The sequence below is a fragment of the Ptiloglossa arizonensis genome, chromosome 8 (genome assembly GCF_051014685.1).
Source record: "Ptiloglossa arizonensis isolate GNS036 chromosome 8, iyPtiAriz1_principal, whole genome shotgun sequence".
NCBI lineage: Eukaryota > Metazoa > Arthropoda > Insecta > Hymenoptera > Colletidae > Ptiloglossa > Ptiloglossa arizonensis.
In genome coordinates this window covers 20,485,611-20,507,147 of record NC_135055.1, presented here as the reverse complement: position 1 = coordinate 20,507,147, position 21,537 = coordinate 20,485,611, and the positions used below count along the sequence as shown (strand labels likewise).

General features: G+C 34.2%; 3 protein-coding genes across 7 annotated transcripts; 1 reads left to right on the top strand and 2 right to left on the bottom strand.

Annotated features, from left to right (window-relative positions):
- The first annotated feature begins 289 nt into the window (after nt 1–289).
- Nucleotides 290–2,114, top strand: Rsf1 (Repressor splicing factor 1). The gene is made up of 3 exons (XM_076318608.1): nt 290–482; nt 763–1,347; nt 1,945–2,114. Exons 2-3 carry the CDS (start codon nt 770–772, stop codon nt 1,970–1,972), a joined length of 606 nt encoding a protein of 201 aa, XP_076174723.1. The 5' UTR covers nt 290–482; nt 763–769; the 3' UTR covers nt 1,973–2,114.
- Nucleotides 2,115–3,154: 1,040 nt separating this feature from the next.
- On the bottom strand, nt 3,155–7,086 carry Zw10 (Zeste-white 10 kinetochore protein). Of its 2 annotated transcripts, none has more exons than XM_076318598.1 (10): nt 6,702–7,086; nt 6,285–6,487; nt 5,398–6,202; nt 5,176–5,324; nt 5,012–5,109; nt 4,574–4,746; nt 4,277–4,483; nt 4,050–4,187; nt 3,830–3,906; nt 3,155–3,605 (listed from the first exon to the last, which is right to left on the bottom strand). In XM_076318598.1, exons 1-10 carry the CDS (start codon nt 6,736–6,738, stop codon nt 3,390–3,392), a joined length of 2,103 nt encoding a protein of 700 aa, XP_076174713.1. In that variant the 5' UTR covers nt 6,739–7,086; the 3' UTR covers nt 3,155–3,389. The 2 variants fall into 2 exon arrangements, with proteins under 2 accessions (XP_076174713.1, XP_076174712.1); XM_076318597.1 differs by having other exon boundaries at nt 3,158–3,605; nt 3,830–3,963; nt 6,702–7,074.
- A 10,009-nt stretch (nt 7,087–17,095) lies between these two features.
- Nucleotides 17,096–21,404, bottom strand: LOC143149822 (vacuolar protein sorting-associated protein 35-like). Of its 4 annotated transcripts, none has more exons than XM_076317503.1 (12): nt 21,309–21,404; nt 20,529–20,748; nt 20,310–20,433; nt 20,010–20,205; nt 19,754–19,948; nt 19,598–19,681; nt 19,295–19,531; nt 18,918–19,066; nt 18,360–18,846; nt 17,867–18,286; nt 17,658–17,801; nt 17,096–17,587 (listed from the first exon to the last, which is right to left on the bottom strand). In XM_076317503.1, exons 1-12 carry the CDS (start codon nt 21,309–21,311, stop codon nt 17,408–17,410), a joined length of 2,439 nt encoding a protein of 812 aa, XP_076173618.1. In that variant the 5' UTR covers nt 21,312–21,404; the 3' UTR covers nt 17,096–17,407. The 4 variants fall into 4 exon arrangements, with proteins under 4 accessions (XP_076173618.1, XP_076173619.1, XP_076173620.1 ...); XM_076317504.1 differs by having other exon boundaries at nt 20,529–20,727; XM_076317505.1 differs by lacking the exon at nt 21,309–21,404 and adding an exon at nt 20,933–21,288.
- Between the last annotated feature and the right edge of the window lie 133 nt (nt 21,405–21,537).

Here is a 21,537-nt window from a genome sequence, read left to right as displayed (position 1 = left end):
CTTAAGTTTCTGATCGCTCATTATTTTATCTATTGCATTTGCATTGTTTTTGATGAAATAAATTTCTGAAGATAAACACGTTCATGAGTACGGTCTGCTCAGACGAATCGTTACGCAGAAATGAAATATAATGAGAAAAAGGTATCTCTCATTTGATTCGCTATTACGATTAAGTGCTTTGTTTAGCCTTTGTTGGTGGTGGTTGCTAACTCTTAATCGAGGAATATTCCGAGTGGGAGAAGTCGTCTCTTCATGATATTCCCTTGAAGTGGAACAATTTATTCGAGCAGACCGTATGAGCTTTTGGCGTCTGGGTTGGAGACGCCAAGACGTCGGATGTAGTTTCTGTGCACTGTGAACCCCGGTTGATCCTCGCCTATCGATTGTATCGTACTAACGGCGTACTGGATATCCTTTTTCCTGCTGAATTTCTCAAACAGTTCAATCGAGAAACGAAAATTTCGAAAGGAACTAAAATACAAGTAAGTCTACCGCCATGAGGATAATAACTATTATCGAAATCATTGGCGCGCAAGCACTTGATTTTCTGGCGTCGAGATCTATTTTACAGTTTACAAAGAAACCATTGCGAAAAGCTATTATCTTAATCTGTTGTATTTTTGTTTAATTAATCATCTTTGTGTGAAAATAAAGATGGAATGCGTATTGCAGATAACTTTCGTAGTGTTTTTGTTTTATTCGTTTTTGTTATTTCTTCAAATACGAAAAACAGTTTATGTATTTTTGAACTACAATTTTTAGGCAAAACATGACACCAGAAGGATATACACGAGTTTATGTCGGCGGACTTAATGAGAGCATCAAAAAGGAAGATCTCCAGACAGAGTTTGAAAAGTATGGAAAGCTAAACAAAGTTTGGGTTGCTTTCAATCCGCCGGGTTTTGCCTTTATCGAATTCTTAAATATGAACGAAGCGGAACTTGCATGTAGCAGTATGAATGGCACAGAGATTATGGGTGCCAAGTTGAGAGTGGAAATTTCACGAGGTAGAGGTCGCGGTGGAGGCAGGGGTGGTATGGGAGGATTCAGAGGAAGTCGAGGTGCTGCGAATAGGGGCTACGGGTCTGCAGTCTCCACTGCACTGGGTTACAGAGGAAATAATGCATATGTAGATTATGGAGGTTACTACGCAGGCAAGGGTGGTGGAAGTAGAGGTAGAGACTACTATGGAGAAGATTATATGACCAATCGTGCCGGTGGGTATGTCGCTCGAGAAGGATATACACAAGATGTCTATAATAGTGGAGAATCCAATGCTGATTATTATACCAACAAAGGCACTGGCACATCGAGGTATCGAAGTCGTTCTCCGGCTGGTCGTGGCAGGTACTAATGATACCAGTCCTTGTAAAATGATTTTACATTATATTACACATACATGAGACCAGTGAATTTAATTCACTTGTTGAACAAAGACCAAACATACATAATGATGATTAATTTGTTTCTATAATTGGTAAAAGGCATTGAATAATCTGTTTTTTTATTCATATTACATGTGACAAGAGTTCTTTGAAAAACACCTGATTATGTCTTTTAAAATAAAAGAGCTCTAGATAAAACATAGAGAGGTATCAACCTGGACTAAGTAATCCGCTTGTTTCATAAAGTTTGGCAGAAAAATGTTATGGGCTGACACGTAAACAGCAAATTATATTAAGGAATTTCCAATAATTAAATGTACAAATATTTAAGTTTTTATATATTTGTTCGGACCTATGGTGACATTAGCGTGCAAAATATACACATATAGAGAAAAATCATTTGTTGCATGATATTGGCATCAACAATTGATGCTGAATAAATTTGTTGCATGTACAGATGTATTATGCAATTAAAAAAATACTCTCAGTTAATGAGAGTTGTCCGCCAGACAAAGGCGAAAGTAATGTGACATCCTATTTTGCACTTCCATGTTCACAGTCATCGTCATCTTCGTGAATGCACATAAAAGATCTACACTGCATTGCCAATCTGAACTGCGGGCCAATCAGCTACCCGCCCTGGTGACTACATTTCTATCCAATCTACGCAGCGACCTGTATATAGACAAGAACTACCATTGCAGATTAAGTTGTGCAATACCATTTATATAGTATAATTTAGTTCCACAGTTTGTAATCATTTTCAGAACATTACTCATTATTCATAGAGACGTGTTATTACAAACTTTATATACAATGAATGAAAGAAAGATGAAACAAATTATGAAAAGGATTTGAATCAGCAAGCCATACGATCTTAGTCTAAAACGAATTTATACAAATGTCTTTTGCCTTCTTTGAATTTGGGGTATTATATGTTTTATAATATTGAATAAGTTTTTTTATATGTATTTTTTTATACTTCTTTTAAGTTTCTTTTTATAAAAGAAAAGTTTGACATACCATATAAAAAAAAATATGAAATAACGTTCTTCTACAACTTATGCCCTTTCTGTATCTTTTGTTTTTTTTTAACTTTAATGTGTTCTATGGGGGTTCCAATATAATGGTCGATACTTTTATATCATCTATTATGGACGTACTTATTGTTTAATGAATAGTAATAATTTCATTTAAAAAAGAAAATAAAACAAGGAAAATCTGCGCAATTTTAGCCAAATGCACACTACTGCTCGTATATACTTAATTGTGCAGCTTTGCCTTAAGAACTTTTATACACCATGTGAAATCAAGATTAAAGAGCTGCAAAATTAATTCATTACATATGATCTGAAGTATGGCCTTGAAATATATGTGCAGAGATAGTATTGCATTTGGAAATTTTTGAGCGTTTATCACTGTGGATACTCAAATGAAAAATACTGAAATTATGGTAATAATGTTTGCCATTGCTGTAAATGATATGGAATTGGAAATCTATTAAATGATTTGCTCTCACTACTGCCCGCCACCCTGCCTGCCTGCCTGCCTGTCTGCTTGCCTACTTTCTTAATGTTTACAATACTTACTGGTTTTAATCTGGAATCAAGACAAAAGATGTCGAAGATTTTATTCACAATAATTACGAAGCGTGAGCAGTTGTTACAATGCTATTTAAAATTTATCTTTATTATTGAAGAATCTCTTTCGGATTTATGATAAATTGTAAATGACAATTTTTAATCGTTTACGCTGTATTAAAAATATAATAATCATTTAAATATGTTGTTTTCAACAATACATGGAACTTTAACGTAAGTATTATAATATAAATTTACAAATAAAAGGTAAAAATCGTAAGTAAATGGTATTCTAATATTAACAGTATAATTAGGTAATATGTATGCATCTTATTTTTCATATCAATTATACCGTTAATGTTAATCATCAGTATAATAATAAATGCAGAAAATTCATTCCATATACACTTGTGAGGTTTTAACATTATTTTATAGAAGCTAATAAATTGGATCTTCGTACGGTATTTTGAAATAGTGCTCTAATTAATTGTTTAATTTGAGAAGCTGTAAATTCATGCGCGAGTAGTCCTTTACCGCCATCCCACCAAACTTCAATTTCTTTCAGTGATGCGCCCAGGATTTTGATCAATCCTAAAAACTTTTCCCATTTGCGTACATGTTGATGGATTTTCTGGGGATCCTGAAAAGCATAACATTTTTTACAATTATTTTAAAATATCATTAAAAGGTAATAATGTTATTCCAGTTTAATTTTACAGGAATAACTCACGGAATTTCTGCCAAGGTCAAGTTTTTGCCGTGATAATTATACAGATAACTTTAATGTAATTTTCTTTTATATAAATCAATCCAATAAAAATGTTTAGAGTAGTATATTATATACTTTTACCGATATAAACTTACTGGAAATATTATTGGTGCCCGTTTGACAATTAGATTGAATAATGTTACCAATTCGGTTGCATCATCAGCAGGAATGTCTTCAACAGATATTACTTTAATTATTAAATCTTCAACCATGGAATTCATGATGCATCCTAAAGTATTATTAAAGTATAGTAATGTTTTGATTAATTTAAACAGTAACATTTATACAAAATTCTATCATAGAATAAAAACTGACCTACAGCTCTGCAGTAAATATTCACAGGTAATACGTCTAGCCAAACTGTTTTCAATAGTTCCAATTGTCTAATACATTGTCTTAGTGCACGCTCAGTGCTTGGTTGTAATTCAAAAGTTTGACCCAATGCAGATAAACCTTATTTAAAATAAAAATTTGTACTAGTATGTTATTAAAAATTTATGATAATTAAAAATATTTGATTAAAAAATTCATATATTACCAACCGGATTCTTTAAGAATATCAAATATAATATTTCGTTGATATTTCATATGCTCCAAGAAACACGTTGATCCGATATTTCGTAATGTCAATATTTGATCGACAAAAGTTAAATTCTTATTTTGTAAAGACTCCGGTAGTCTATCTTTATATTCGTGTCCCAATGTGAGTAGATGATGTGCAAGATACATACAATTATTATGGAATACAGCTAAATAGAAAAATATATACACGATTAATTAAAACATTGAAATATATCCTTCCTATTTTATTTTGTGGATTGAAATCGTTAGTTTCTCACCGACTTGTTGCGGTATAGTTTCTAAAAATTTATGGTGATGTTCGGGTACTAGTCCTGAATACATTTCAAAAACATTTCTGCATGTATAAAATAATCGAATGGCACAGGAATCCGTTGTGCATGCCTCATCCAAAATGCTTCGCGCGAGATTAAGTGTTTCTTGTGCACTCTTGCTAAAATATAGTTTAAAACTTAAATCGCAAACCTTAACTAGATAAATTGTTTGAAAAGTTCATATCCTTTATGGTGAAATATAATTTATTAAAGTTTATAACATTTTTAAAAGTTCCGTAACTATATATGTTGTTTCCTTTCGATTTAATTCTAGCATTTTATATAAAAACATTATATAAAGATATTTGCTCAAAACTTATTTGACTAAAGTAAGTAAAGGCTTTTGAAACGCCTATGTTTAAAATTTTGTTCATACATTCATACCTTATTTGACATTTAGGTAGTTGAAACGTATTATCACTTAATCTGCTGTCTATTTTTATTTCGTTATTGTATGAATCTTCCAAAAATTTAAGTGGCTCCTAAAATATTAATTGTCAAATATTATTTATATTATTCAACTAGACTGATAATTCGAAGAAACTTGCCTGCGGCTCATACGTGATACAATCGTGCAAGTCTTTTTTCATAATGTTTCGAGCCTTTTCCAATAAATCTTGACAAATTTTCTCGATGAACAATTTGTCGATATTTTTCGTATATTCCGAGAGAAAAAGCTGATCGCTCGTGATAAAGCCTAAAAAATTGTACAAGTATATATTATTTCAAGAGTCAGTATTGAAATATGTATATGCTTACAAATTTCATACCTATTTCAACTAAAAAATATTGAAAGTCGTCAATCGCCTTAACAATAGGTGTGAAGTTTTTCAAATCTGCGCTGGATGTTGGAACGATTCGCGAAATGCAATTGGTCGTTAGCATCGCTGATAATCGATCTAGTAAATGTGGTTGTATTTGCTTCAGAAAGGAATTGTCATCGTCTATCGCCAAATTCAAGTGTTGATGGAGGAATTTGAATAATAATTCCAGATTGTGTAGCACGATTTTGTAGCTAGCTGATTTCTTTCTGTTCAGTATTTCGACAGTGAAGATTTTGTCATCGATGACATGGACGAAACAATCGTCGTTAATAATGGGATTGATTACATGTTCCATAAGTGTAGTTGCAAATTCGTGCAGATGATTCGAAAGGTTGTCGATACAGTGTAATCCTTGAATTAAATCTTGAATGTCATCAAAATCGTCTTTGATACTTAACGTAACAGTTGTCGGGTTTTTATCTTCGACGCCAGTCCAACGAATTCGTTCTTTCAACAGCGAAGACGCGATGGACAGAAACGAAGTGTACAAATTCAAATATTCTTCTTCAATCGCCGTATATATATCTAGATTGCGCAAGTCGCTTTGCGGATTGTACAACATCGTTTGCATACTACCTAACGTTTTAGCCGCACTGACGTAGGCTTTTTCATCTTGGTAATTTTTCACAGATTTTATACATTCGTGCAAAGTTAAGAGTTGATTAGAGAGTTGCAACATCATGTTCGACTCTTTTAAAGCTTGCGAAAGCGTCTTTAGTTCTTTCGTGGAACCTGACAATTCTATTTTAATCTAGAAGAAAACAAATTGTAATCATGAATCGTTGGTGTATGTCGTAAAATGTTTAATAATTTTCAGAACTTCAATCGTATACCTGATCATCTATTCTTTTTTGCAACATGTTCATCTCTTCGAGCAATTTCTCTCCTTTTGCTACTAAATGCTGATCTCGCGTAAACTTGGACGTAAATTCAATATAATTATCATCCATAAAATCTTTAACATCGTACTTTAGCTTTGTCGTTTCTTTCTGTATTTCTATTATTTTTTCATTCAAATTACCTTTTTCGAATTTGCCTAATCGAGGAAACAGTACATTAATATCAAATTTGGAGTTTCTAATTGAGTATTTTTTCGCATAAAATCTAAAATATTGACTTAATCTTCATAAGAAAATGTATAATTACATTAATTGTTACAATTTGCTTAAATGTTTTCGCGGGCAATTTCATACGTTTCTACACGCGTTAACCATACTAGTGTGTGTACATAACTGACTATGTATACGTACCTGCCGCGATCAGTACGTCAGTTAAAAACGATGCCATGTTGACTCCAACTGATCGTTTTGTATACTAGCCGTAATTGAAAATCACTTAGTATATTTAATTCTTAATTCGACATTAAGTATTACCATATCACATTTAGGCAACAATATTCGTAATAATCAATTATAAAACGAGAAATATAACCTCTACTTTAAGCCAGGCTGCACTGTATTTCAGTTTACTACAGTTGCTGTCAATGCTCTGCATGATCGCCATTGGCTGGTAAGTACTAGTCATCTAGCGGAAAAACGTATGAACTACAATGTCCCAACTGCAATAGATAAAGCTAAGATATGCTGTCTACAGATGAGATATAAAACAGAAGTTGCAGGGAATGCTTTTTTATGTCATATTATTGGAGGCTCGCGCACAATCGGGATATAGAATACACGTTCCATTATACCAAAATGATGTAACATGATTTGATATACCGACTTCGTAAAGTATCAATTTCAAAAGCGACCTCTTCGTTTAAGAACAATGATCGTGAGAACTATATCCAACTGAACCACTGACGTCGATAAAGGTAATAAACGTAAAAAACTCGCCCCTGTAGGTACATTACACGTGGTTTTAGTATAAAATTTATCAGTCTCGGAGAGTATTGTACTGGTTCACACAACTTAGGATGTTCGATACGCATAGAAGTTACTTTTGTAGATACAAGAGACAAAATTTAATTTATTACTTTCTGAGATAGAAAAATTACTGTTACGGACAACACGTAGGAATCGATTATCGATTCATATTTGTCCGTGATAATTATTTATCAGCGATGCATATTGTAACACTAATGCTCGGAATATGTGTAAATGTTAATAACAATCACGCACATGGACAAACATTCACTAAAACTGTTCGCCTTTGCAGATTGCACAATATCTTGATGTATATTTATCATATTTATAAACAACCATTGTAGAATCATACTTTAAACAAGTATTAACAATATCCTAGTACAAATAATGGCTTAAAAGCCATCAAAACAGATTCATATTTGAATCTGTATCAACACTTTACACAGGGACATTCAGTTCGTGGCAGAGGACCGGATAAGACGCACCGAGAGACGTATCTGTGGAAGCAAGTAAGCCTTACATTTCTAACATTTATTTGTCTCTAATCATTCCTAATACATTAGTTACTTTCTAATTGTGTCTAACATAATATTAATACACTTTTAATTATAAATTTAATCCATGCGAGTGAAACAATTAAATCTTGTTGGTATTTTTTCCCGCGTTTGAAGTTCAAACAGAATTCAGTAACTTACAGTAGTGGGTTGTTATTCAGTTCGTAGCAGTTGGCAGGAGAAGACGCGTCGAGAGACGCGCGAATACGGAAGTAGGTGAGCATTAGTTTTCTTACTCCTAATCGTGCCTAATCATTTCTCATACTTTCGTTACTTCCTATCGGTGTTTCGTCTAATAGTATTACACTTTTAATTATTAATTTAATCAACGCGAGTGAAACAATTATATCTTTTTGGTGCTTTTTCCCTCGTTCGAAGTTCAAACGGAATTCAGTGACTTACAGTGGTGTGTCGACATTCAGTTTGTAGCAGTCGACAGGAGAAGACGTGTCGAGAGACGCGCGAGTGTGGAAGTAAGTGAGCATTAGTTTTCTTACATTTATTCGTCTCTAATCATTCCTAATACATTAATTACTTTCTATTTGCGTCTCGTCTAATAGTATTACACTTTTAATTATTAATTTAATCAACGCGAGTGAAACAATTATATCTTTTTGGCGCTTTTTCCCTCGTTCGAAGTTCAAACGGAATTTAGTGACTTACAGTAGTGGGTCGACATTCAGTTGGTAGCAGTCGACAGGAAAAGACGTGTCGAGAGACGCGCGAGTCTGGAAGTAATTGAGCATTAGTTTTCTTACATTTATTCGTCTCTAATCATTCCTAATACATTAGTTACTTTCTATTTGTGTCTCGTCTAATAGTATTACACTTTTAATTATTAATTTAATCAACGCGAGTGAAACAATTATATCTTTTTGGCGCTTTTTCCCTCGTTCGAAGTTCAAACGGAATTCAGCGACTTACAGTGGTGTGTGGACATTCAGATCGTTGCAGTTGACAGGATAAGACGTGTCGAGAGATGCGAGAGTGTGGAAGTAAGTGAGCAGTAGTTTTCTTACATTTAATCGTGTCTAATTATTCCTAATACATTAGTTACTTTCTATTTGCGTCTCGTCTAATAGTATTACACTTTTAATTATTAATTTAATCAACGCGAGTGAAACAATTATATCTTTTTGGCGCTTTTTCCCTCGTTCGAAGTTCAAACGGAATTTAGTGACTTACAGTAGTGGATTGACATTCAGTTGGTAGCAGTCGACAGGAGAAGACGTGTCGAGAGACGCGCGAGTGTGGAAGTAATTGAGCATTAGTTTTCTTACATTTAATCGTGTCTAATCATTCCCAATACTTTCGTTACTTCCTATCGGTGTTTCGTCTAATAGTATTACACTTTTAATTATTAATTTAATCAACGAGAGTGAAATAATTAAATGTTTTTGGTGCTTTTTCTCTTGTTCAAAGTTCAAACGGAATTCGGAGACTTACAGTGGTGTGTGGACAATCAGTTCGTAGCAGTTGGCAGGATAAGACGCGTCGAGAGTCGCGCGAATGTGGAAGTAAGTGAGCATTAGTTTTCTTACATTTAATCGTGTCTAATTATTCTTAATGCTTTCGTTACTCGCTATCAGTGTTTCATCCAATATTCGTACCCTTTTAATCGTAAATTTAATCCATGGGAGTGATATAATTGATTCGTATTCGTGAGTTTTCTATTCGTTATAGAGTGTGTATCTATATATATATATCAATTCGTATCTACCAATTAAATTGTAATGTTGGACAAGTTATTTCTAGTTTACTTATTGCTTAATTATAATACGATAGTGTTTATTTCGATAAATAAACTCTTGCAGTTTAAGTTTATTATTCTCGATCCCCACGATTAAATACCGACAATGTTATTCTGCATAAAGGCGTAACGATACCGCAAATCCCTCGATCAAAACATTAAATTTGGTGGAGACTCAGACCGTTCCCATTCGAAGTTCAATAACAACCGAGCGACTTACAGAGGTAGGTCGTCATTCAGTCCGTGGCAGTCAACAACTAAAGACGTATCGAGAGACTTGGGAGTATCGAAGTACGTGAGCATTCCTCGCTAACATTTAATCGTATCTAATCGTTCCTAATACTTCGTTACTAACTATCGGTGTTTCGTCTAATATGAATACAGTTTTAATTATAAATTCAATCAATGCGAGTGAAACAATTAAATCGTTTTTGTGCTTTTTCTATTCATTACAAAGTGCGGATCTGTATAAATCAAACCGTATCTACGAATTAAATTGTAATTTTCGGTAAAATATTTCGATTTCACTTATTGCTTGATTATAATACGACAATATTTATTTCGATAAATGTGTTTTACATTTGTAGTTTCTTTTGTTGCAGATTACCAATTGTAACGATGGTGCCGTACTATACTTCAGGATCAGCTAGAGCGGAATTCAAGGATTATTGGTAAAATCTTCCAAGTAGTAAGAATAACAGATTATATTTCTCTTTATTCATTGCATATTTATAACATGTATACGTATATTTGACTTTAATTGTCTGTCACTTGAGTGTCGTTTATCGCGAGCATATGTGATTTCGTATTCGATCAGTGCAAAAATCAAATACAAATAGTAGTATCTATTTGATAATTGGAATAACTCGTATATTACTGGATTACGGTCGTGGTTCAATATTCTTCATTTGTACATAATGTAATCGATGTTCCATAAAATGATCTCTACGAACACGTCGCAATTGCGTTTGCGTACGCGTTTCGGATGCGAGTTTTTCTACGCGTAGCCGCGTATCAACGTGTCATTGGAACACGAGTAAGAATCGATCGACTTTGATCTTTGCAACGAGTTTTCCAATATTTATGAAAATCGCGATGTATATTTCTCGACGAGAATGAACACGTTCGCAACTTTAATAACGAAAACCCTCTATTGAATAATTGAAAATTAAACGCATTTGATGCTTGGCACGACAAAGTGCGATCCGTTAAGAACAAGCAGTATTTTCTTTACAAACACTCGGTGACCAACTCCTCCCTTCCTCCCATCTTTTCTTTCAGCAATTTTGACGGTCGCGCGCAATGCGACCAGTAGACTCAGTGTTTGTTTAAAACACGTAGATTTTTAATGTATTTCGGAGCAAAGTGGCTCCGAGTAGAGTCTCGTTGAGAGTTTAGGTCCACGCGATGTAGATTCAGTGTTTCTCGCGTATCGTAAATTCTCTCGAGAGCATCGTGGCTCTCTTTGCTCTTTGTATCCCGTCGATAGAATCACTTTTGTTCCCCGGCTTTGATATTCGGTCGCGTTGCTAATTTAGTTTATTTTTTTTTCTTTTTTTTTTCTTTTTCTAATATCTAAAGTGAATCGTCACCGGTATTAGAGTCAGTGCATCATTGACTCAGGAAGGGTCTCGGGCAGTCCTCCACCAGCAACCAACGTAAGTATCTATCGCCACTGTTCTTAAATGCATGCGTGTCAGCCCTTGTAGTTTACTATATCTGTTTTCTGATTTTTTTAGTTCCAGGGTCCAAAGACTGCTACGATGACATCTGGCTGGGACATCGGGCGGGGCTCCACCACCGAACAACGTAAGTACCTATCTATCGGTACTAAAATTGAAACCATTTTGAAACTTTAGAAACAGATCGTCACGTTTTGTGATTTTTTTTTGTTACAGATCCTCCACCTTGGGTCTACTACGATGACACGTTGCCGAGGTATTCACCTGTTCGTGTTCTACGATCGGTGAGTCGCATGCAATTTTGTATTCCTCCGGTCCCCGATCGTGTCGTAGGACGAAAGGTCCGAATCGACACGGGTGACCGGTTGTATTTATATTTCTCGATTTCTGCGAGTACAGTGACCGCGAGTATATTAACCATATACTCGCGAGCAATAATATTTCTCGTTTTACTTGTACGTATTTCTTAGATCAGGTTATAGGGCCTTCTTGTATACCGCGTTTTTTATACCGCGATATAATTATGTAGCGAAGAAGTCGGATACCCTCCGACTTCGCAATTCTAGCGATTAGTATTACGCGAAAACTATATTATCGAATATTCGATTAGTTTCTATATTGTTCGAGTCTCGCGTTAGAATACGATTCGAGTATTAACGTTTATCCGTAGCTTTTATGCTACATTTTATATACAAGAAGGCATTTCGCGATGGTTAGATTTCCGAGTCAAAGTAACAGATTTGTACACAATTTTCCAACTTTCAAATAATTTACTTTGACGACGAAATCGACCAAGGGTTATTCAAATTTTTCAATAATTAAATATTCTATCTTAGATTTTCTCGATCAATTTTTTCTTACGAATAATTCACTTACAAGTAACTTCTTTGCATAGTAGTATTTTTCAATTTTCTCTTGATTTTTCACAAATAAAAAGTCGAGTCATTTTAACAGAACGAAAGAATACTATCTCGTTAGATACTAGATAAGCTAACCATGCGTTTCTAGTTGAGGATTTTCAGCATAATTTTTCCGTGTTCGTTGCCTGAACTCGTTCAAGTGCCCAGGTGCTACTTGCTCGAGCGAAGGCAACGTGCACGATGACTTCTTAGTCCGTAAGATTAACAATAATAATATATATAAGTGTCTGATAATGCGCTGGCGTATCGTGCACGACGTAATTTCCACATATGTATGTGTGGTTAGGCTGTGGAATTGCGTCGGTTCGCGAAAATATATCATAGAGACTACGAATCAAAGAATACTCTGTATTCTTATAGTATGACTACGTCATGTTATCAATGACGGTACCTATCTGTATTAACTTAACTTTTGCTATTACATTCACGCGACAATTGTTCACGCGACAATTGTTCACGCGACGATTGCTCTTCTTAAAGAGCCACGCGATAAATTCTTACGCTCGTTACGAGTACATGTACGCAATGATCGCCAGCCATTGTCAGACAATTTCAGGAACTTGGTATGTACCCTTAGAGTGTGCATTTGATAAGCTCGGGTGTCGGAGGCGTCCCGGGGACGCCTCCCTAGGTTAGGCTCATTGCACCCGGGCGTTACGAATGAGAACCGTGGAGTGATTGTGTTTGAGAGAATGTTTTGCCATTTTTTAAATATAGGTCTAGGTAGGTTAGGTAACTTACCTTCTGGTATGTGTGCTAAGAACGGTTAGGTAGGGCCAGGGCAGGTCGTCGCATTCTCAATTCGGGTAGGCGCGTTTTCGCGTGACGACCTGCACCTGTAGAACGATTCGAAGAATAGATGGCGAAGCTGGTGCAAACGATGAATATCGTTTGCATCTAGCGTTGCTTTCGATTCTTCGGATTTCTCTGCTTTAATTGTTCGCGGACGCGGTCGCGTCGAATTAGGGCCTCGAAACGAACGAACGCTCGAAATTCCATTTGTTCACGCGTGCATTGCACGACCAACGATTTCTGAATCGTTTGCACGGTCGCACGCGTTTTGTACGCGGTTTTCGCGAAACGTAGGGTTTCAGATCGGGCAATGCCGCCCGAAGAGAGAACAGGCTGCAAGCCGAAGAGGCCCTGGACAAATTGTCTCAAGAGTGGGCTGCAACGAATGGCTCTCCATCTTCGGATATATCTATCCGAGGATGGATAGTCATTACTATTATTATTTTGTCACTGTACTCGCATGTAGTTGTATAGTAGTTAGTTTGTTTGGCACGTGTACACTAGTGTGTACCACACGTGCCGTGGAACCTCATCCCCCAATTATATTGGGCAATTCGCGGTTTGAATTAGCGTTGCGAACAAGAAACGATAACGGTTCGAATTAGCGTTGCGAATCAGAAAGAATCGCGATTGCAATTAGATACACGGACGAGAAATCGTCACGATTTGAATTAGGGTTGCGAACAAGCGATGATCGCGATTTGAGTTAGCGTTGCGAATGGGGAAAGATCGCGTTTGAATTAGCGTTGCGAACCAATACCAATCGCGATTGCAATTAGTTGTACGGACGATAAATCGTCACGATTTGAATTAGGGTTGCGAACAAGGAATAATCACGATTTGAGTTAGCGTTGCGAATGGAAAACGATAACTGTTCGAATTAGCGTTGCGAACAAATACCAATCGCGATCGAAATTAGCTACACAAATAGTAATTATAGTTTGAATTAGTGTTGCGAAAGAATATCGAGCGCGCTTGTTTTTCATTTTGCAAGATCTGAATGCAGATTGCATTCATTTCTAGAATAGCGTTGCGTTCGATGAGTACTTACCAATGAGTACTTACCGATCGCGATTGCCTTTAGTGTTGCGAACGACGAACATTGAACGCGGTTGTATTTCTATTTTCAATTAGCGTTGCGATATCGATTAATCGCGTTGCTTTGAATTAACAACGGTTCGCGGCTTTTTTTCAATTAGTGTTGCGAATCACGTAACGCCCAAAACATTGCCACTGGAATCACCATTGGAATCACGAAACAGCTGAATCAGCTGTCCAACGTGTGATTCCCCGCAGTCTGAAATGACTGCACACGACTATTAAAGTTAGCGTTGCGTATTATTTAACACACATTGGTGCACGGTATTCAATTAGCGTTGCGAACTATCTATAAAGCGCCCTAACGTGGTTGCTTTCGGGAGTCTTTCCATTTTGCATTTTACAATATATATATATTAGTGTTACGAATAACGAAGCACCTCGCGCGAATTTTATTGAGAATTTTTTTATATTTTGATCAGTTAACTTCACGAATACGAAAGCACCATGTTTGGTTGCTCTCGGGAGTATTTTTTTCTCTCTTTCTATTATTATATATTTAATAAAATAGTGTTGCGAAAAAGAACGGTCCACTCACGGGTTTGTTTGCATATTTGAGAAGTGGACCATATTGCAAAGAAATTGCAATTGTCGCGTAAATCGAGCGTTTGTAACTGAAAATACTGCTGAAACGTAGAATCGTGTTTGAAATGTAATTTTTACGAATTATACATATTTATTACGCATTTGACGTATTTGTATAATAATTCTGGTACGGTGCTAGTAAAACGATGACGATGATAAATTTAACAAATTATTGTAGCTTCTACAATAGAGGGTATTCGTTGTTAGGTTTGCTACGGGATTTATTATATTTGCAACCGTAGTTGATTTACAGAAAAATTGGTATAATATAGTAGTGTATTTATTTTATAAATATTCGAAGTTCTTTGCATTGATCAAAGTTGACTCGCGATCGTTGCGTAATTTAATGAAAAATTGAGAGACTCGTACCGAAAAAGTACGCAAACTGCAATTCGATAGTTTGTATTGATAATAAATTTTCGAGTAGAGTCTATATTATCGCGTCGTTATCGTTTACTTTTGGATGCAAAAATAATTTAGATTAAATCCAGTAAAATATGATTATTACAATGTCAATGACGTTAAAAATATTTTTAAATTGGTATATACTCGTTAAATAATATATAAAATAAAATTGAACGAATGAAAATAAAATGTGTACATTGTTCGATCGTAAATAGTACGCGCAATAAAATTTTTAGTAACTTTCATTTACGTAATATTCGCGTTGTGCATCTCGTAAATTCAATTTTTATGTAACGAAGAAAAAATAACAGTTTTACTTTTTCGGTGTTAGTGTTATCGTGTCTGATATGAAATACCTATTTTGACTGTGCATAATTTTTTTATCTGTCTACTAACAAATTTTATTTTTCAGCTATTTTCTTTTTTTTTATTTCTATGTCTACTAATCCATGAAATAAGTTTTGTTTTAGGGCATGTGTGTGTGCATATTTTAAATTGGGACTCTAGATAAGCGCAAAGAAAAATGACAAATCTAAAGGAATCGAAAATGGAATGTGAGAAGTTCAAAATGGAACTTAGGAACAAGAGGAAAAAATGGTAAAACTTATGACATTGTGTCTAATATCTTTCAATTTATGTTTCAGGACAATCTTCGTGGCACCGATCACCAAAACAAAAAGGAAACATATAATGTTTCCTTGTATTTTTCTAGATATTTAGTTAGGTAGGATGTGAATGAAATTAGATGTTTAGTTAGGTAGGCTCTTAGGTATGGCATTTTATTTAATATTCACAGTTTATATTTCAGGATAACCTCCGTAGCACCGATCATCGAAACAAAAAGGAAACATATAATGTTTCCTTGTATTTTTCTAGATATTTAGTTAGGTAGGATGTGAATGAAATTAGATGTTTAGTTAGGTAGGCTTTTAGGTATGGCATTTTATTTAATATTCACAGTTTATATTTCAGGACAATCTCCGTAGCACCGATCATCGAAACAAAAAGGAAACATATAATGTTTTCTTGTATTTTTCTAAATATTTAGTTAGGTAGGATGTGAATGAAATTAGATGTTTAGTTAGGTAGGCTCTTAGGTATGGCATTTTGTTTAATATTCACCGTTTATATTTCAGGACAACCTCCGTAGCACCAATCATTAAAACAAAAAGGAAACATACATATATCGTTTTCTTGTATTTTTACAGATATTTCTATTAGGTAGGATGTGAATGAAATTAGATATTTAGTTAGGTAGGATGCGAATGAAATTAGATATTTAGTTAGGTAGGCTCTTCTAGTAATTTAATATTAGCTTTTATATAGGGAGGATATTACTATTAAGTTCAATCGCTCGTTTAGGTAGGAATAATTAGAATTTAAGTGCGTAAGTTTGTGCTCCATTTTGCATCGACTTGCGTCATAGGTAGCCTTTTCAAGGCAGATTCTTTCGAAAACTCTAATGGTTGTTGGTTCTTCGAACAACGATCTAAACACGATCGTTGCTTTGTTGAGTCGTATATTAGGAAAGTTGTAAATCGAAATTCTGTGTAAATGGAGGGTGGTTGGGTAGGGCTAGGGAAGGTCTCTATACGCAGCAACCTCCACGTGGTGAGACCTGGGCAATCTATATTATTTAATATGTAATTACTAATTGTATCGCCGGTAGCAGGGTAATGCAATTATTAACTACATACTAAATAATATGAGCGAATAGCTGCGGTCTCTTCCGTAGAATTTATCACAAATCTAGTTGTAGATTTAAGTAACGTATAATGTTTCTAACGATAAAGTTAAGGTATTTTAATTCTTACTGTTTGTAACGTTTGTTTAAAATTTTTTTTTATTCTACGAATATCGAGGGAAAAATTATTTCTCAGTACGAGCAAAAATATCATTTATTCCTCTTCTAGACACAAAAATTATAAATTTTTATTAATCGTAGTTATTAATAATCGTCATCGGATAATTGTTGAAATAATTATTAACAATATTTCGTGCTGAAATATTCTTTATTCTTTATGAAATAACACAATTCTGACATGTTAAATATTACCGTATCTACAGCACTTGAGTAACGAAGGGAATACGAATGCTGGGATCGCCTGAAATTGCTGGGGTTTCGTAAAATGACTATAACATCGTCAAAAATTGATACATTATTGATAGTTTAATTTTTTTCAGTCATGTTGATGCAATTTCAATGCTTGTAGTGTATATAGCTAATAAAAGTTTAACTTAAAAATTTATAATTATTCTATAGAATAATCCGTAACTCAAGTTTCCTATGTACAAAACGATTGCATTAAAGACTAAGCCCTTGATACGAGAGACCATCAGCCTCTGGAGATTCCATCCTGTTTCTTAAATGCTCTAAAGTATTAGCTAAATGTTTTTGAATTTGTTCTGTTTCTTCGCTAACTTCTAAATTCGGTAGTTCTTCTTTAATCTTTGCAATTACTTGATTTGAAAGTTGAACTGTTACCTAGAAAAAAATTATCGTGTAATAGATTATATTCATTGATAAAATATTTAAAAATACAAATAATTCTTACTGCTGTGTTTCCTTTTTCATAGAAATAAATATAATGATTTAGAAGTTCGACATAAAGTTGCACTTGGACCGATGTGTCCATGCACTGACTTGCTATTCTAATACCTTTCTTCAGACAATCTAACACTTTATTTCCATCTTGCATCTACAATAATTGTATAATTTAATTATATTTCTATTCGTTACTGTTTTTACAGAATCGATACTCACTTCTTTCCCTCCTGTTGCTAATGATTTTCCAGACCAAAATAAATGAGAACAAGTTGCAACACCTCTGCACTGATCTGGTTTTCTTAATAATTTACTAGCATATAAAGCACATTGATTACGCACTGGTTCTGCATTTTCTTCGCTGAAACAACTCATTTGCTCAAATGTAGCAATAATTAATGTAATGGCTGCCAATTGGGCTTTGGAATCGCTTATTTCATCTTCGTATATAGAAAATGCTTGACTGATAAATTCATAAGCGATCATTTCAAAATTATCGAAACGAATTTCACCTATCGCTATTGCACCTTGAAGAAATAGTCTCAAAGGCAACTCTGCCAATTCAGCCTTCATTAACGCAGTAATGGTTGCATGACAAAATTGAAAAATTTTTTGGCATTTCTTTTGCCACATTTCATCCTATACGGAATAATTAATATAATAGTTAAACCAAGTTTTAAATAAACTTATTGCAGAATAATAATTGACTAACTTCATCCTTTAATCTCTTGTACGTAAAAGCTAGTTGGTAAGCTTGAAATACAATTGGTGGTAGAGTGTATTTTATCCTTTTATTTCCACCGGCGCTGAAGTGCTTTCTAGCAGCGCTTAATATCATGTATTGTTGATCAGCTGTCTCAGACTTAAAATGATGTATCAATCTACCTAGGAGGCCCTGTTCTTCTGCAAAATCTTCAGGATCCTCTTCTATACTAGGTTGATCTGGCTGATCTTGTACCAATGGAGATACCATAGAAAGCACTGCATCTACTTGTTCTTGAGTCAGTAAAAAAGTTTCGTATTCCAAAATATTTGTTATTATATAAATAGCTAACAACTTTCTACCCTCGTAATCAAAATAATCTAATAATGGAGCAAAATGTTCAAGTTTCAAAACAGTTAATATATTTTTATAATTATCTATTGGAATTTTCATTAACCTTACTAATTCCCTTGATACAGCACTATTATATTCGAGTCTGAAATTTATTTACATTCGTTAGATCTCTGTATATGTGCACACATATTCTTACTATATTGTTATACGTACTTATCTACATTTTGCTTTTGGAATATTTGAACAGTTGTTAACAAGACTTTATCCATATAGCCTACTCTGTCGGGATAGCACTTGTGTGCCAAGTTAATGAGAGCTACTTGGAGAGAAACTACATCCTCTGGAGGCATATCTTGTCTCGTCTGCAATAGACAAAATCACTTTTATTGGAAAAAAAATAATGAAAAAATTAATAACTTTTATGGGAGACTTTCCTCAGACTTAAACTAGATGAGTAAGGATAATTTTAATATCGATAATTGTAATCACATTTGTATCAACTTTGGGTAGTATCTGGTCATCATTGAACTTGTAAATTAAACCAAGTATTTTTAATAGTATGTTTCTTCTTTTTTCGTATTAGTACCAACCTGTATAATAATGGCAATTTGATCACTAAAGACATCAAAGAGCTTTACATCTTGTGGAATTCCTGGAACTTGATTGGGACTTCCTGGTCCTCCTACACCATCTGATCTTTGACTAAATGCTGCAAGACGGTCTATCAATGCAATGATTATATTTTTCACATTTACACCATTTTGCAGTTCGGCACAAGACTTTAAAAATGCATTTAATGTTTGTAAATGAAACTCATCAGGAAAAACCTAAATTAAAATACCCATAAATTATTTCCAACATTACAACTACATCATAATTTCAAAATTATTTACTTGAATTATACACTCCATAAGATATTCCTGGGCAACTGCATCTCTACAACTGACTACTTGTTCTAATATTCCTGGTAAAACAAGCTGAAAATTATCTGATTAGGTAATGATTAAAAAAAAAATAATTTTAACAAGTGCTATGTGTATGTGATTCACCTTTTCATATATATCTAAAGTTACTGATTCCAAATGACTAAGCCGTACAAGATTAGTTCCCACTAAAATTCTAAGTTCTTCTCTTTCGCGCTCCCTTCTCTCTTTATCCCTAGTGTGACCTTGATGCTGCATGCGCACCCACAATTTATTCATTTCTGCGAAATTCAGTAATACAATATCTATACTGTCACGAACCTAAAAAAAAATTCAGAGTGTAAGCTTATGCATTCAATAGTTTTCTCTTTTTAATACATACACTTCCATCCTCGTCATCTTCTTCGGCAACATCTGGCAAAATGTTACGAATACATTGCAATAAATAATTCCTTAAGAAAAGACCTCTCAAGGGATGTTGGACACCCCTACACATTTCTACCAAATCTCTTAACAGATCTCTTTTTAAACCAGGAGTTGTTTTGATGTATACTAATCCAACTGTGATAAGCAGATACCTATAATAAAGAATACAATATCAGTAAAATGTGATTAATATTGCATGCATCATAAAATGATGTATTATATTCTTATTATTGTCAAATTCTTATATTTGACTCACAGTCTGGGCACAATATTGCCAACATATTGCACTAACTCGTATAAGTCTGTGACTTTCCTTCCTTTTTGAAATTCATCTAACAAGTAAAGTTCTAATTGCCTTAATTCATCCGTAATAGCCATATCTAAGGTAAAATGTAAGGAAAACTAGTATATTCCTATAGGAATTTTTGTATACATTTTACCATTTACATTAAGTAGTTAAAATTAATAAGGATACATAATTCGTAATAATTTTTTGGACTCAAAAGGGAAGTTCTAAGTTCACCTAACATTGTAGAAGCATGTTTTAATGCATCCATCAATTTAGATTTGTCTAAACAATGTTTCATTTGGAACGCCTGCACTTTGACCACACCGATTGCATCTTCAAGTAGTTTTTCCTGTTCCTCTACTCCAGTTATGGCAGGTATCATTGGCTGTGAGAAAAACAAAGATACCTACCAGGAACACCAGGTAGTACCATGCTAGGTAAGCCATTCAACACCAGCATGCACTATTTTATGCTCATACAATGGAAAATTCAGGAAAAAACCATTTTATTGATTATAAATACATATTTATCCCTTTAAGAACCGCTTAAAAAAAAAGCTATGTACACTATGTAAGAAACAAATAACCTACTGTCACTATGCGCTTAAAATAAATGCGTGCTGAAGACAAAATATGATTTCAGGTTCCAAATTTCAATCATATTCGACATAATTTACAATATTAGAGGTTATAATTTGAACAAAATATCACACAACAAAAAACGCGTTAAAAAGCATTTCTTCTATTACTACTTGATAGAGGATATAAGAATATCAAACGGACTTTAAACATTCACCGAGCACTTAAATATAAACATCGAAATTTTACGACAGTTAACCTTCATGACATTAAGATAATTTTCCCAATGATAGTTGCCTGTATTTTCATCCAAATTTGATTGGCATTTAGTCAACTGATTCCGCAAGAAGGGGTTTAACATGCTTCTTGAAATGAAATCTATACTTACCATTTTCCTTTTCGAAAAATTGAACGTTTGTTTCCCGCAATTTCAAACACTACCGACAAAAGTGACACCGTATAACTGTAGACACTTAGGTACACGAGAAACCACGTTGTCGTTATACCAGAGATAAAAATATTTATATGTATGTGCAAAATACTCTTCGGGTTCTATACAATTTATGTTATTTTACTACAAAATAAACACTCGAATTGCAACAGAAATATTACCATAT

Coding starts and splice junctions, on each gene's coding strand:
- Rsf1 (XM_076318608.1), top strand. CDS start 770: ATGACACCAGAAGGATATACACGAGTTTATGTCGGCGGACTTAATGAG. Junction 1,348..1,944: donor TCTCCGGCTGGTCGTGGCAG/GTACTAATGATA, acceptor CCATGTTCACAG/TCATCGTCATCTTCGTGAAT.
- Zw10 (XM_076318597.1), bottom strand. CDS start 6,738: ATGGCATCGTTTTTAACTGACGTACTGATCGCGGCAG. Junction 6,488..6,701: donor TGACGTACTGATCGCGGCAG/GTACGTATACAT, acceptor TTCCTCGATTAG/GCAAATTCGAAAAAGGTAAT. Junction 3,606..3,829: donor GGGCACCAATAATATTTCCA/GTAAGTTTATAT, acceptor TATGCTTTTCAG/GATCCCCAGAAAATCCATCA.
- LOC143149822 (XM_076317503.1), bottom strand. Junction 19,532..19,597: donor TTATGGAGTGTATAATTCAA/GTAAATAATTTT, acceptor ATTTTAATTTAG/GTTTTTCCTGATGAGTTTCA. Junction 17,588..17,657: donor ATGAAAAAGGAAACACAGCA/GTAAGAATTATT, acceptor ATTTTTTTCTAG/GTAACAGTTCAACTTTCAAA.